This window comes from Cydia fagiglandana, chromosome 14, assembly GCF_963556715.1.
Source record: "Cydia fagiglandana chromosome 14, ilCydFagi1.1, whole genome shotgun sequence".
NCBI classification, from domain to species: Eukaryota; Metazoa; Arthropoda; class Insecta; order Lepidoptera; family Tortricidae; genus Cydia; species Cydia fagiglandana.
In genome coordinates, this window is record NC_085945.1 from 2,123,393 (window position 1) to 2,138,725 (window position 15,333).

Below are 15,333 nucleotides of genomic sequence, written 5' to 3' on the forward strand. Positions count from 1 at the left end.
GGTCGTGATTACCAAGTCCTAATACCACTTTCTTCCAGGCACTCCTATCCTGCGCCATTTGCAGGCAGGTCTGGGCCTTGGGTCCTGCATATGCCTTTACTGTGTCTATCCACCGGGTAGGCGCTCTTCCTCTACTTCTCTTCCCTTCTACGTGACCGACCATCATCAATACCTCTAGACTATCTTCGCGTCTAGCCACGTGTCCAAAGAATCGAAGTATGCGCTGTGTGCAAATAGTGGAGAGTCGTGTTCGAATTTTCAGCTGGCTAAGGATTGATTCGTTTGTGCGGCGGTCCGCCCACTTCCCCTTCCCCTTTTTTACCTTTTCCCTTTTTGACGTGATAACGTCTTATAAATCGATGAACACCGGTAGCATGCACGAAAAAGTGTCACGTTGTGGATGGATCTCCATGGTAACATTGTCTACAAATCTCCACGGTAAAATTTACGTAATGTAATGGTAATATTTTCTTACAATGACGTTATCACGCAAAATTATCGTCCGTACACCGACTTTACAGACAACCATATTTTTTCACCCTTTTTTGTAACCCTTTGGACGCCGAACGCGCTTAAAGACGTCTTAAGAAGTCGAGCCCGTGGCGCCAAGAACGTTTATATTTGCTAGCTGCTAGCTTATGCCAGAGATATTGGCGTAGGCATGACGTTTTTGTTTGACAGAAGGCGTTCAAAGGGTTAAACAACGCCTTATAAATCAGTCTATAATGACACACTTTTAATGTTGCATAGGTATTCTATTACATTTCTGACTAAACTCAAATATTGCTTATACAACAACTCGGACAACTAAAATATTCATTATGCAATACTTACTCACTGTACAGAACAAAAGACATCAACGCGTTTCTAACCCAACAGACCCGCACTTCATTAAAACAGTTTTTTAACAACAGGTGAACAAGTATGACGGTGTCATGACCTCCTCCGTGACCAGAAGTACCACCAGTGGGGCGCTGGCGGATCATACGGACCAGGAGGCTGAGAGGAAACGGAAGGAGGAGATGTCATATAAGTAAGTCGGTCCGTACAATAATAGGGATATAATACAGGGTGGCTAAAAATAACTGCCAGAGAGGTTTTGTGATTATACTGAGCAACTTTTACTATGGGACCAACTCCGAAATCGCGAAAAATAATTTGGCTGTAAAATGTATGCATTTTGGCTGGTCTATGGGAGGGTAATTTTTTCTAAAGTCTCTTCCAGACACTGCCCAGACTCTAGTCCCTTCCAGAGTCTGTGAGTAGTCAGAGACAGCACTAGCCGAATCTCACGATCAGTTTTGATGGGATAAGGGGCGGCAAACTTTTATTATATAAACCAAATATTGACCCCAGGAAAAATATTATAAAGAGCTGATGCTTACGACTACCGCCAACATCTGAGAAAGAGAAATACCGACCTGTGCCGATGCCTTTAGCTTTAGCGATATTACTTTTGGCGTTTTTTCGTCGCCAAATTATAAAGTTCCCGTTTTCCTTCCACAGACGTCGCAGTTTCCCCGCTCGCCCCGAGCCCGACAGCGCGCGCGCCGTGCGCTTCTTCGTACGGTCCCTGGGCTGGGTCGAGATCTCCGAGGCAGATCTGACCCCAGAACGTTCCAGCCGCGCTGTGAACAAGTGCATCGTCGATCTTAGCCTGGGTCGGAACGACCTGCTCGACCAAGTCGGTCGCTGGGGTGATGTAAGTAGCCTTATCTCCTGGTTACTTCGTATGGTCTATGGGTGGAGATCTTCGAGGCATATTTGATTCCAGATCGTTCCAGCCACGCCATCAATAAGTGTACCGTCGATCAGTGTCTGGGCCGGAACGATCTGCTCAACCAAGTCGGTCGCTGGGGTGATGCAAGTAGCCTTATGTCATGTAACTCATGTAGTACCTACCAGGGTGGAAATATTCGAGGCAGGTCTGACTCCAGAACATTCTAGCCGCGCCGTGAATAAGTGCATCGTCTCAGTCTAGGCCGGAACGATCTAAGTATGATGACGGTGACTTTATTTTCTGTGTCTCTTGAAGTTTTCGTAGTACGTAGGCAATAGTAACTTCTCTGAGGTTCATAATTAGGTCAGTCCTGGTTTTCCTTTGTCTCTCCTTGCCCTCTAAGATATTTCAAATGAAGTCGTCGTATCATATCATGTTTCCAATCATTTATTGAGTATTGTTTTTAACAAACATATTTTTCTCTCCTATCATATTCAAAACCTCTTTATTCGATTTAGCTGTTCCATTAAGTCCAACTAATCCGTTCTATCCTTCGTCACTCCGCCAGTACCCCCATTTCTAGTTTCTTGTATCCATGGTCAAATACTCTACAACCTCATCTTTCATTCCAGGGTAAAGACCTGTTCATGGACTTGGACGATGGGGCCCTGAAGCTCATCGACCCTGAGAGCCTGAACACTCTGCACACACAACCCATACACACCATACGCGTGTGGGGTGTGGGCAGGGACAACGGACGGTAAGTACTGGAAGAAAGTTATGGAGACAGATTAAGTATTTTTTATTATTATTTATTTTAAGTATTATCGGGGATGTTTTGCGAGAGACGTACAGATGGCTTCCATGCCATAATGCGCAAGCGCGTTGCGTCCTTGGTGAGGCGCCTGCGTGGCAGCCCGAATAGCCTCCTTCAGACGGTGGCAGAGCGCCTAGACGGCCCTTTCCAGCTTCACTGGGATAAGCTGCACAGGGCGTCTAACTGACCATGTAATTTTAGTTTTAATTTTAAATTAATGTTATTATTTTAATTAATTTATTTTTTATTGATTCTAATTTTAATTTTAATGTACATATTGAGTGTGTTTTATGTGTTAATTGTGTAATTATGGATCATGTATCTGAAATAAATGAATTTATTATTATTAAAGTTGCTTCACCTTTGGTTGTATCTACTGGTACAGATTAGCAACTTATTTGTACTAAGAAACGTCATAGGTACAATACAATCTTTTGGTCTCCAAATTTCCACTGTAGGTATTTTGGTAACGGGACCTATTTATGCAAACGAGAAGCAACCCACACCAAATACTCATTCAAACGTTTATTTTCTATGAGTATTTGGTGTTGGTTGGTTCCCTTTTGCAAAAATACGTCCACTCTGTCAATCTTAAAGAACACTGACTGAAATTCTACCTGCCAGTAATATAATATGATCTGAGTTGAACTATCTGGCCAGTTGGCCATTGATCCGATTTTTGAAGAGCTGCTTAAGACTCTATGAATAAATGACTTAGCTTTATGAATAGATAAATGACTCTTCAGAACTGAAACGATGAGAGCCCATGTGTTTATTGAAACTGTTTTTTGTTTTGCTATCCTGGAACAGTGAAAGGTAAATATACAAACAATAACGTTAACCTTTTCCCACAAATACAACGCAAATGTTAACTCGAGGAGATTATCGTAAACCTGGTGCATCTAGATCTGGGCTATAACCGCGAAAATCGAAGTTCGCAAATTGTGGGCATTTTTCTGTCACTCTAATTACTTACGCCTTCATTGGAGTCAAAGAGAAAGATCCTCGCAATATGCGAATTTCGGTTTTCGCGGTAGCCCCTCTGTACGGTTACCATCAGTTTGTCACTGACATAAACGCCGTCGAGAACGTAATTTACTTTCTATACATCTCGCTCGCACTCGCATATTAGTGCAAACGGGATGTATAGAAAGTAAATTACGTTCTCGACGGCGTTTAATGTTTATGTCAGTGACAAACTGATGGTAACCGTACTGGTTACGCTTTGGCGGCTGCGTTATTAATACGCATCACACTTTAAATGTACTTACCTTAACTAGGTACCTACTTACTTATTTAGTGCGTATCTTTTAGACACTTATTACTTGACCGCTCGTATGCAGCCTGCCGAATATGATAATTGAAAAAGTGACCTTGACAGTGAAAACAATAGACTTAAATTTACACGCACGGATACGTGTCTAAACATACGAGGGGTTAGCGCGCAAGAATGAGTTATAGCGAGCCTTTCACAAACAGGTACTTACATTAACTGCGCGTTCTCCAGATTTGGACTCATACACTGAGAAAAAAATCATCACCAGGAATTAAAAAACAGTTCTGTACTGGGGGAAAAATTAAGTTTTAGTAATAATTATGGACTTTTCACTATTTCTGTAAAGTTTATTTATTTCTACAAACAGCTCAGTAATCCCAAATATAATTTCAACAAACAGATAATAGAAATTGCAAGAACTAATAGAAATTACAAAAGTCAATCTGTTCCTATTAGTTAACTCTCCTTGTCCCCGGATTAAGTTTATTTTTGTAATTCTAAGTGTATTTTTGTTGTACTTTTCTCTCAGTGTATTGTTTTATAATGTCTGATGAGAGTATGATCGGTTCAGGGACTTCGCGTACGTGGCCCGCGACCGCTTGACGCGGCGGCACATGTGCCACGTGTTCCGCTGCGAGGCGCCGGCGCGCAGCATCGCCAACGCGCTGCGCGACATCTGCAAGCGCATCATGATCGAGCGCTCGCTGCAGCCGCCGCCGCGCCCCACCGACCTGCCCGCCGCGCGCCGGCCCCGCCCGCTCTCCGGTACATACTGTTCGCATTCTTCTTTTATGTAGCATAATGCTTTCCAGCCTGAGTTTCGCAGACTTAAGGATGACTCAGATTACCAACCGGGCCGTGTCCGGAGCTTCCGCGGCGCTTACTTTTCTAAGACAAATGACAGGTGATCACGTGTTGCTTTCCATAAAAAGCGAAAGTCCGGAAGCGCCGACCCGGACACTGCCCGGTCTAACGTGGGTCATCCTTTATTCCAGAGGATTCGCTATCATTAGATCGGTGCAAGATGTACGGAGCCGTTTCGCAAAACAAGGTTGGGAAAGGCTAATCTACCGCATGGGCAATGGAATCTTAGGAATAAAGTTCAGAAGAAAGGACACAAAAGACTTCATTGCGGCCTATCTTTTCGTTGGAGAGATAACTAAAATTTTTAACCATATCCTACAAATATAAAGGCATCGTAATGTCTTAGAAGTTTAGAAGCAGAAACGGAAAGCCCCAAATAACTCTGTAAAAGTGAAGCCTGCATAACGTATTCCGAAGTTTGTCGTGGGGCTCGTGGGACTCTATCTCTCTGTGTGTTGCCGGATACCGGGCTGGCAGTACCCAATGAAGATTACCTCCACCAGTGACAAAAAACCGGGGCAAAAAAGAAAAAAAAGCAAATAGAAAACGGTCACCCATCCAAGTACTGACCCCTCCCGACGTTGCTTAACTTTGGTCAAAAATCACGTTTGTTGTATGGGAGCCCCATTTAAATCTTTATTTTATTCTGTTTTTAGTATTTGTTGTTATAGCGGCAACAGAAATACATCATCTGTGAAAATTTCAATTGTCTAGCTATCACGGTTCGTGAGATACAGCCTGGTGACAGACGGACGGACGGACGGACGGACGAACGGACGGACAGCGAAGTCTTAGTAATAGGGTCCCGTTTTACCCTTTGGGTACGGAACCCTAAAAAAAGAAGTTCAACAAGCCTAAAAGCACAACTTATAAATGCAATCTTAACATCAAACATTTATTCAGCATAAATCATAAATCTTAATTTATTTGCAAGAACACGGTTGTTACAATACTTAAAATCTAGAATTCTATACTTATTTACAAATATCATTATTATCCTAGTTATTAAAATTATTATTTATGTCAAATACTCCTTAATACTATAATAGTAGTTTATGTGACTGCTACATAATGAAAGGCATTAAAATACGAGTGTGGGTTTATGAAACGAATGAAATGAGTTTCATAATAGTATCACACGAGTGTTTTAATGCCTAATTATGTATAGTTACATACACTGCTTTATCTACACACATATTATAAACTTTCTATGATATATTCACTAACTTCATATTACAGCCGACTTTGCTCTCTGGCGGAACTCGCGGATATGAGATGGCGTTTCCGAAATATCTTTATCGCACATTTTACACGAAACTTTTGTTATAGTTCCTTTAAAAACAACAAAACAAATTAATATTTTACTTATCAACTATCTAAAAGATAAACTGTACGTCAAATGGCGGCAAATGAAAACTTTTTTCACGCACGTCACGCATCCGTAGTTTTTTTTTAATTCAGAGACAAACTAGAGTCGGGGTCGATTACCATATCGTCCGATACCAACTTACATGCGAGTTTGTCAATATTGTATGCAATTGTCATTTGATTTCGAATAAAACGTCATCTCAACTGATATTAGAATAGGGGTCAAATCAAATTGCTTTTTTTTTCAGAGATGTTCGAAATTTGAAATGCATTACCAAATCGATTTTGATATAGTAATGAAACTATTACCACATTTTCACAGATAAGAAATTTGCTGTAACAAAACAGTTTATCGTAATGTGGGCCATTATTTACGAATTTTGAAGGCATCATAGACAGTTTATGATATGTGTGTAGATAAAAACATTTTTCGTGGAACAAATACATGCCACAGGGGCACTTTCACATGTCATATTTTACTAACTGGGCGTTTTCAGAAATAAATATCGAATACCCGATTCTCACAGATCCCGGTGTTTTTGGGTTCTTTCAACTCAGAATCACTAGCATAAGTATTCAATTCTGATGATAAAATAAAATGTCCCAAAAATTTGTATGAAAATTGTACATTCCACTACGTCACGCACATACAAGTGAATTTTTTTTTCATACTAAAACGTGACGTAATGGAATGGACATTTTGGGACATCTTTTTTTAATGGTGGGATGGAGAATGCTGTCGATTCTGAGTAGAATGAGCCCAAGAACGTCCAGATGTGAAAGAATCAGGTTTTTAACCGACTTCCAAATCCCAAAGGAGGAGGTTATCAATTCGGTTGTATGTTTTTTTTTATTTTTATTTTTTTTATTTTTTATGTTTTTTACTCCATATCTCCGTCATTACTGGACCGATTTTAAAAATTCTTTTTTTGATTGCATGTATATGCATACAGATTGGTCCCGTTTTTGTCAAAATCCAGTTCTGATGATGGGATCCATGAGGAATCGACGGAACTCCTCAAATCTTAAAGGCATATATATAGTGATTTTTGTGTTTTTATCAACAAATCAAGCATATACATTCAAAAACGTGACATTTGATGAAGTGGAACTGCTGATGATGATCAGAACGGAACTCTTCAACGACGCATAGTTCACCTTTGGCGATTTGTCCTCTTCCTTATGTTTGTTAAGCAAGTTAAGTTTTTAAGCAACATTTTTGTCAAACTTGAGTTCTGATGATGGGATCCATGAGAAATCGAGGGAACTCCTCAAATTTTAAAGGCATGCGTATAGAGGTTTTTGTATTTTCATCAGAAAATCAAGCATTTTCATTAAAAACTGTCGCATTTGATGGAGTGGAACTGCTGATGATTATCAGAACGGAACTCTTCAACGACGCATAGTTCACGTTTGGCGATTTGTCCTCTTCGTTATGTTTGCTAAGCAAGTTTAGTTTTTAAGCCACATTTCTGTCAAGCTCGAGTTCTGATGATGGGATCCATAAGGAATCGAGGGAACTCCTCAAATCTTAAAGGCATACGTATAGAATTTTCTGTATTTTCATCATAAAATCAAGCATTTACATTAAAAACTGTCGCATTTGATGAAGTGGAACTGCTGATGATGATCCGAACAGAACTCTTCAACGACGCATAGTACACGTTTGGTGATTTCGAATTTCGATTTTGACTTGGACTGGGACCCGGACTCGTACCCGGATCGGAACCGGACCTGGACTCGGACTCGGACTTGGACCCGGACTCGGACCCGGACTCTGACCCGGACTCGGACCCGGACTCGGACCCAGACTCAGACCCGGACTCGGACTCAGAGACCTCCCAAGTAACAATTTGTGGTACTATAGCAGTCGATAGAACGTTTCCTAAATACCACTTAAGGTCCTATAAAAGACCTATGAAGGTTGTATAAAGCCAAAATGGCGCATCTTTAGTGCCATTCAGTGATATAGTAGACCTGTAGCAGTGTCAGTCGTGACGTTTTAGGTCTATAAAAGTGATATAATGCATGATTCTTGTTCTAATTTGTTGTCAGAAACGCCATTATAGTGTCAATTTATACTATAGTAGCATTTGAGATTCCATTATAGTGCTTGTTTTATACTATAGTAGTATTTGAAATTCTATTATAGTGCTTTTTTATACTATTGTAGAATTTATAGTTCCTTTACTACGCAATTTGCTATCAAGTTTTCCATCAACTGTTGTGAGTGGTTTTGTTGTGTGTTTACTTCACAAAAACGGTAAGTACTAAGTAAAATGGTGACAAGTAAAGACTATATTAATATGCGTCATTTAGATGTCGAATAATTCGGTCCTTAGCGCAAAAAGTATATGGGACGGAAGTTTTACCGTTAGAATAGTATTAGGTTAATGAGGAATTTTAAATGCCCCCTCGATTTATTTATGATTTTAATAAAATAATTTAGTAAAATATTATGATATTCACCATATTTACTACTATACAGCCAAGAAGTAAATCCGACGCTTTTATAGGCTAACTATAGAACTTACGACGAAATATTCACCGCCATCATGATTAAAATTAGGGTTCCAAAAGAATTTTGCTGTGACCCAGTTACACCAACAAACTCTTTAGAAAGACGTAGGATTTTTTTTAAATTAAGATGTAGTTATTACTGTTGTTTTCTTTTTCAGTGTTATTGGTAAAAAAAATGTGCTAATAATGGATGGCGATAAATATCAAAACCGTCACGATTATATGCTTGTATTAAACCATTGATGATAAATCTGAACTACAATCACTAATATCACTGGGGTCTTTTTTTATCAATTCATTAATATAAAAATATTTTGTACGGAACCACATTATGTGGCTTAGGCCTGAACTTATATAAGCAAGATATAAGTAGCCATTACAGATCAAATTTATCATTTACAAGTAGTCGGTTTCTACCTTTATGTATCTAACTCGGTTTATAAAAGACATAAAAACTCAGCTATAACGTTGTTGTCTTTTAAAAGAAAAAAGAAAAACCACTATACAACAGTTTTGTGATATAAAAGAGTCATTGTGACGTTTACAGCGATGAGATATAATAGGGATTTAAAAACTACGAAAGCGATTTTTAATGCTATAAAAATATGTCCCAAAAACGCTACTACAGAGCAAAAGAGTTGTATAATAGTGTTCATATGACTACTAAAGTATTATGTACTATAACAGTGATCTCTAAAGCCACTATATCCTGAAATCGTTGTATAGATGGGTTTTTGTCACTGTTAAAACACAAAACTATAGCGGCTAGCAGGGAATCTTAATAGCGCAAACTACTAAAGTATTATGTACTATAGCAGTGATCTCTAAAGCCACTATATCCTAAAATCGTTGTATAGTTGGGTTTTTGTCACTGTTAAAACACAAAACTATAGCGGCTTGCAGGGAACCTTAATAGCGCAAACTACTAAAGTATTATGTACTATAGCAGTGATCTCTAAAGTCACTATATCCTAAAATTGTTGTACAGTTGGATTTTCGTCACTGTTAAAACACAAAACTATAGCGGCTTCCAGGGAACCTTAATAGCGCAAACTACTAAAGTATTATGTACTATAGCAGTGATCTTTAAAGCTACTGTATCCTGAAATCGTTGTATAGTTGGGTTTTTGTCACTGTTAAAACACAAAACTATAGCGGCTTGCAGGGAACCTTAATAGCGCAAACTACAAAGTATTATGTACTATAGCAGTGATCTCTAAAGCCAATATATCCTAAAATCGTAGTATAGTTGGGTTTTTGTCACTGTTAAAACACAGAACTATAGCGGCTTGCAGGGAACTTTAATAGAGCAAACTACTAAAGTATTATGTACTATAGCAGTGATCTCTAAAGTCACTATATCCTAAAATCGTTGTATAGTTGGGTTTTGGTCAATGTTAAAACACAAAACTATAGTGGCTTGCAGAGGACCCTTAATAGTGCAAATTTGTTGCATAAAAGTGATTCCAAAGACTATTATACAGTAATATTGCTCTATAGTGGTTATATTTGAACCTGTCATAGTACACGCCTATAACGGCTCTATAAAATGATGATGTAAACCTTTACATCAATTGTTTATAGAATATATTAGCTGTATAAGCCTATAGAGCAAAAAGGTGTTGCCAAACGCTTTTATACAACAGGTGGTCACCTCTGGAACCTTAATACGACGTCTATACAAGCTTTTAGCGATAAAAACTAAAATTATAGGACTAAAATGTTACTTGGGCTGGACCTTGACCCGGAAAATCACTATGATACCTAAACTAAATAAACCGCTATGATTACCTACCATAAAATGTAGGTATATATAGTAACAGCACCAGTCATGGGACATTTAAGAGGAAATTTGGAGTATTTATGATATTTCCCTTATACATGTTAATGGTCTACCGCTTAGCGTGTTAAAAGATGAAAGTCCTATCCGTCTTTCATGTTTTAGGCGTATTGTATCAAAGATACTGCAATTAGTTTCCACATATTTAACAAATTAAAACTATGCTTTTTTTCTCCAGTCATGGACACCAAAGTTCCAGTAATGGGCCCCCGGTAATGGACGTGGATCCAGTAATGGGCCCCCTATAATGGACATTGCTCTATCAGTATAAAATATTGAAATGGGGAATAAATTACGGCAAAATAAAACAATTTTTGGTATAAGCTTTTATCGCTGAATGTATTTTTCTTTCCACAGCCAATTATTATTGTATTAGATCCATCGAGACAATTCTAATACAACACAACAACACAATAACACAATTAGTTAGGGTTTAATGCGATAAAGTTCCCATGGCCTACTCCTGTCTCCATCATCAGATCAGGTCCATGTTATCATAATATTGCATTATCATCTGATTTGCATACTTAATTACGTACTTACACAAAATTTCAACTGAATCGGAAATCGAAAAGTGGCTCAAATTCAGCTACCAAGATTGGACCCACACTAACTAACAGGGCAAGTTAAATAAAAGTTTGGAAAAACGATATTAATTTATCCGAAGTCCGAGAATACGTCCTGATTGACATATTTCTTAATTACATTTTATTTCTGTATTGTTTAAACATGAAATTATGGCATAGCAAGCATCATTCTGTCATTTGTCCCATCATAGGAGGTACGCAGTTTTACAGCTCCTATAATGGGATTGGGCCAAATACCACTATTTTTTTACATCTGTGGTGTCACAACATAGTGTGTTGTATACCTTATCTCATGGTAAATGCAATTAACAAAACACATTCTAGTTTTCATCAAGTATTAATTAATTAAAATTTAATAAATTAACTCACCTCTTTTAGCGAAGTTGTTAAGAATTCGTAGTGGTATTTTTTTTCAGTGACACGACAACTTTCAGGTTGACGCCAATTTCTTAAAAAACAACCAAATTTAATAAAACTTCAAACTGAAACAGCTCTAGGACTCTTATTTATGATAATATACAGCCAGTGTTTATAAACTACTTTTAGATACTTATTTTAGTGGAATTATGTTTTTTTGTCCCATTACTGGTTCCACGTCCATTATAGGGTCCACTACTATAGTATGATGATGCCAAACCCCTCCCGCTCATACCCCCGTACACCGCACGGCATGCGCCGTTAAGTAGGTTAGGTTAGGTTTGAACTTCGATCCTCACAGACCAAACAAAAGTGGGTTAGGTTAGGTTAGCACTGCGGGCTTTACAGAAACGAAATGCTACTAGAAAAGTGGGTTTGATTAGGTTCGAACTACGATCCTCACAGAACCGAACTGCAATCAGAGAAGTGGGTTAGGTTAGGCTAGAACTACGACCCTTACGGAAACGAAATGCTACTAGAAAGTACTGGTTTTACCTCCTTTTCTACATAGTGCACCATCTACCATAATTTTTCACCGGGCCCCATAGAAGTCGGTTTTTTTTTCTTAAAAATTATCAATATTTATTTCTGAAAACGCCCAACTACTAACTAGGTATCACTTAAATTCACGCGTTATTCTTTTATTAGCACTATCCCGGCTTTCTTGCTACAGTTAGCTAACAGAAAACGGCTGAGATCCAAGACAACGCACTTTTTCAGGAATTTGTTTCTATGGCGGATATGATATTCAACTCTATTGTATTGACTGTTATTAAAGTTCGAATTCAAACAATTTTTTTTATTACATGATACAGTAAGGGGTTAAACAGAACACGACCGTTTTCCAGGGGCTTCGTTCCCGACGCCCATGGAGGAGCCGCGCAAGACCGTGCGCGCGCGCTACCTCGGCAGCGCGGAGGTGCCCCGCGCCACCGGCATGGACGTCCTCAACGACGCCCTGGAGCGCTTAGCGGCGGCTAGGGCGCCTTCCGCGTGGAGACCCGTCGCTGTGGCTGTCGCGCCGTCTATGATCACTATTACTGAAGAAGGGGTGAGTACTTCGGTCGAACTGTTATAAGCAAGCGATCTCGACAGCGCGAAGGTGTCCCGCGCCACCGGCATGGATGTCCTCAACGACGCCCTGGACCGCTTGGCGGCTGCTAGGGCGCGTTCCGCGTGGAGACCCGTCGCTGTGGCTGTGGCGCCGTCTATGATCACTATTTTTTGAGGAAGGGGTGAGTGTTTTGAACTTGGTGTCTTCGATAAATTGGGGTGAGTCAAGACTTAAGTCTGTGACATAGCGTAACGGGCATAGGTACCTATAGACGTCTTTAATGACGCACTGAAGCTACCTCGTTATCGCCACGGGCATGGACGTGCTGAACGATGCCTTGGAACCATTAGCGGCTGGTAAGGCACCGTCTGTGTGGCGACCGCTATTACTGATAATGTGGTGAGTTCTCATTGATTACACTTCCTATGAAGAACCATTTGTTGAACAACAACTCAGTAGTTCATTCTACGAACTTATTCGCCAACCGCGAAGACCATTTAGATTGTGAGACGGCTCACCCTACCGCGCTTTCTGTCCTTTGGCTACTCCAACCAGATACCCTAGCCCAGTGAAAACCATGAAAACGATAAGAAACCTAACTGACATATCATCGTTGCGCTTTCCAAAGCTGATATGTGCTCGATTTTTGATTGACAAATAGTCACCTAGCAACAAAATATATAAGGTATTAATTCATTTGATTCTCTCGCACATATCAGATATATATGTTATATTATAACACTTATGTGTCCAGGAATCGAGCCCCATAGTGGAATGCCGCGTCCGCTACCTGTCATTCCTCGGCATCGGCCGTGACGTGCGGCGTTGTGCGTTCATCGTGCACACGGCTCAGGACATGTTCGTGGCGCACTGCTTCCACGCCGAGCCCTCGTCCGGGGCCCTGTGCAAGACTATTGAGGCTGCCTGCAAGGTAAATGTCCCGACATAGCCACCTGTCCTCGGCCGTGACCTGCGGCGCTGCGCGTTCATCGTGCTCACGGCTCGGGACATGTTCGTGGCGCACTGCTTCCACGCTGAGCCCTCGTCCGGGGCCCTGTGCAAGACTATCGAGGCTGCCTGCAAGGTAATATCATCGGGTGACAAGCAAAATTCACTAAGTACTATCAAAAAATTAAAGTAACAATGTACTTTATTACACCTGTAACATGGTTTATTGTCCAATAATTTCAATGGTGTTAGTTAGTGACTTTTGCTTGTCACCCGACGATATATCCTACTTCATTATGCATTTAGGGTCGGTTGTATTAAACCGTCTGTCACCGTTAAAGCGTTCGCCAAATTTTAATGGGAAGTGTCATATCAAATCTCTGCTGGGTGACATTGATCACTCTGTTAACAGTTAACACAGTTACTGTGATTGGTATTGCTAAGTAGGTAGGATTCAAAAAGATTCGTAGGAAAGTTAAACATATAAAGTGTTCACCGCTATCATGACACTATTGTCGCCTGGGTGACGGTACAGAATAACTACAGTATACTACAGTATTTTGTAGTTATTCTGTACCGTCACCCAGGCGACAATAGTAACGTGAAACCATAAAACAAGGCTTTTAAAAGTCACCCAGGCGACCGTAACCGCGGCAACGAGTGACAAGAGAAAGTTTATTTACCCAACTAATCTGTGACGCTATTTTTCAGCTCCGCTATCAAAAATGTCTGGACGCCCACGGCGGAGCGCCACCACGCTCACCTGGGGCAGGGTCGGGTGACTCCCGAGGGTCGCTCGGCCAGACCCTGAAGTCTATCGTGGGCTCCGTCATTGGCCGTCGGCCTTCTTGAACACAGGAGTCGCAAGAGGTTAGAATTTTGCCTTGAAAACATATTTTGCGGATCTATCTATGTACTTACTACTTCTTAGAGTCCTTGGCATTTTGCAACGCCTCATTTAAGTAGAGAGTCTGAGGTCCGTTCGATCCATAGACTAGGAATCCTCTAGACCGAGTTTAGAGCAATTATTTCATGCAACCGATGATGCCAAAAATGCGGGCGTGCGCGGGACGAGGTGACTGAAGTCCCGTGCCGTGATTGGTCCATTCAAAGACACGGACGTCACACAAAGACACTTTCGACTCGAACATGGAGTAGAATTACCGTATGCGTGGCAGAGGGGGTAGCGCGACTATGCTAAGTCTGGAGGATGTTTTGTCTGTGGTTCGTTCCCACGAATTGACCTGTGTCAATTCGAATAACGAACTAACCTCATTGGGAATTATCAGCGTCGTGGTGTTTCCTTTTATTGATCTTTCGGATCACTGATGCGGACCCGGCAGGGTAAGAATTAGAGCTCCCGATACACGTGTTACACGCTGACACGGGTACCCGTGTTCTTAAGCCCGCCGGGCTTAAGAACCCGAACTACACGAACCCGCCCGGATTCGGAAACGTTTACACGGGTACCCGTGTACACGGGTACACGGATACACGAAATAACGGATCTTATTTACCCGCCGGTTCGACCCTTCACTCTCGTGTAGCGGAGATTCGTGCTATGAAGACATACGATTGAATATGTGGGAGGTTAGGAACATTCGATTACCTACTTTGCAGTTTTACTGGATTGATTAGTAATGTCAATAATAGGTAGGTAAGTACACTTTGTTTTAATAATCATAAGATTAAATTTAACAATATTAACTCACATTATAGACGGGTCTAACGCGAATTATATTCAATTACCTTTATTTACCGTCTATAATGTGAGTTAATATGTATTCAAAACGCGAAAGTTTAAAATATTAAATTTAACAATATCTTACTAACCGTTGAATGATAGGTATTTAATTTTCTTCATTGATGTAGTTTTTTAATAATTAAAGTAAACCGTAATGATTATCTAATATAAAAGTAGA

At 40.3% G+C, this 15,333-nt stretch overlaps 1 protein-coding gene across 2 annotated transcripts in view; it reads left to right on the forward strand.

The window, feature by feature from the left end:
- LOC134670643 (protein Fe65 homolog) overlaps positions 1-15,333 on the forward strand; it is a 115,411-nt gene that overhangs the window by 93,606 nt on the left and 6,472 nt on the right. For both annotated transcript variants that reach the window (XM_063528452.1, XM_063528453.1), the window contains exons 7-13: positions 915-1,033; positions 1,507-1,702; positions 2,353-2,480; positions 4,385-4,578; positions 12,258-12,460; positions 13,218-13,394; positions 14,123-14,281. In XM_063528452.1, the coding sequence (XP_063384522.1) occupies positions 915-1,033; positions 1,507-1,702; positions 2,353-2,480; positions 4,385-4,578; positions 12,258-12,460; positions 13,218-13,394; positions 14,123-14,263 (1,158 nt within the window). In that variant the 3' untranslated portion in view covers positions 14,264-14,281. The remainder of the gene's footprint in view (positions 1-914; positions 1,034-1,506; positions 1,703-2,352; positions 2,481-4,384; positions 4,579-12,257; positions 12,461-13,217; positions 13,395-14,122; positions 14,282-15,333) is intronic.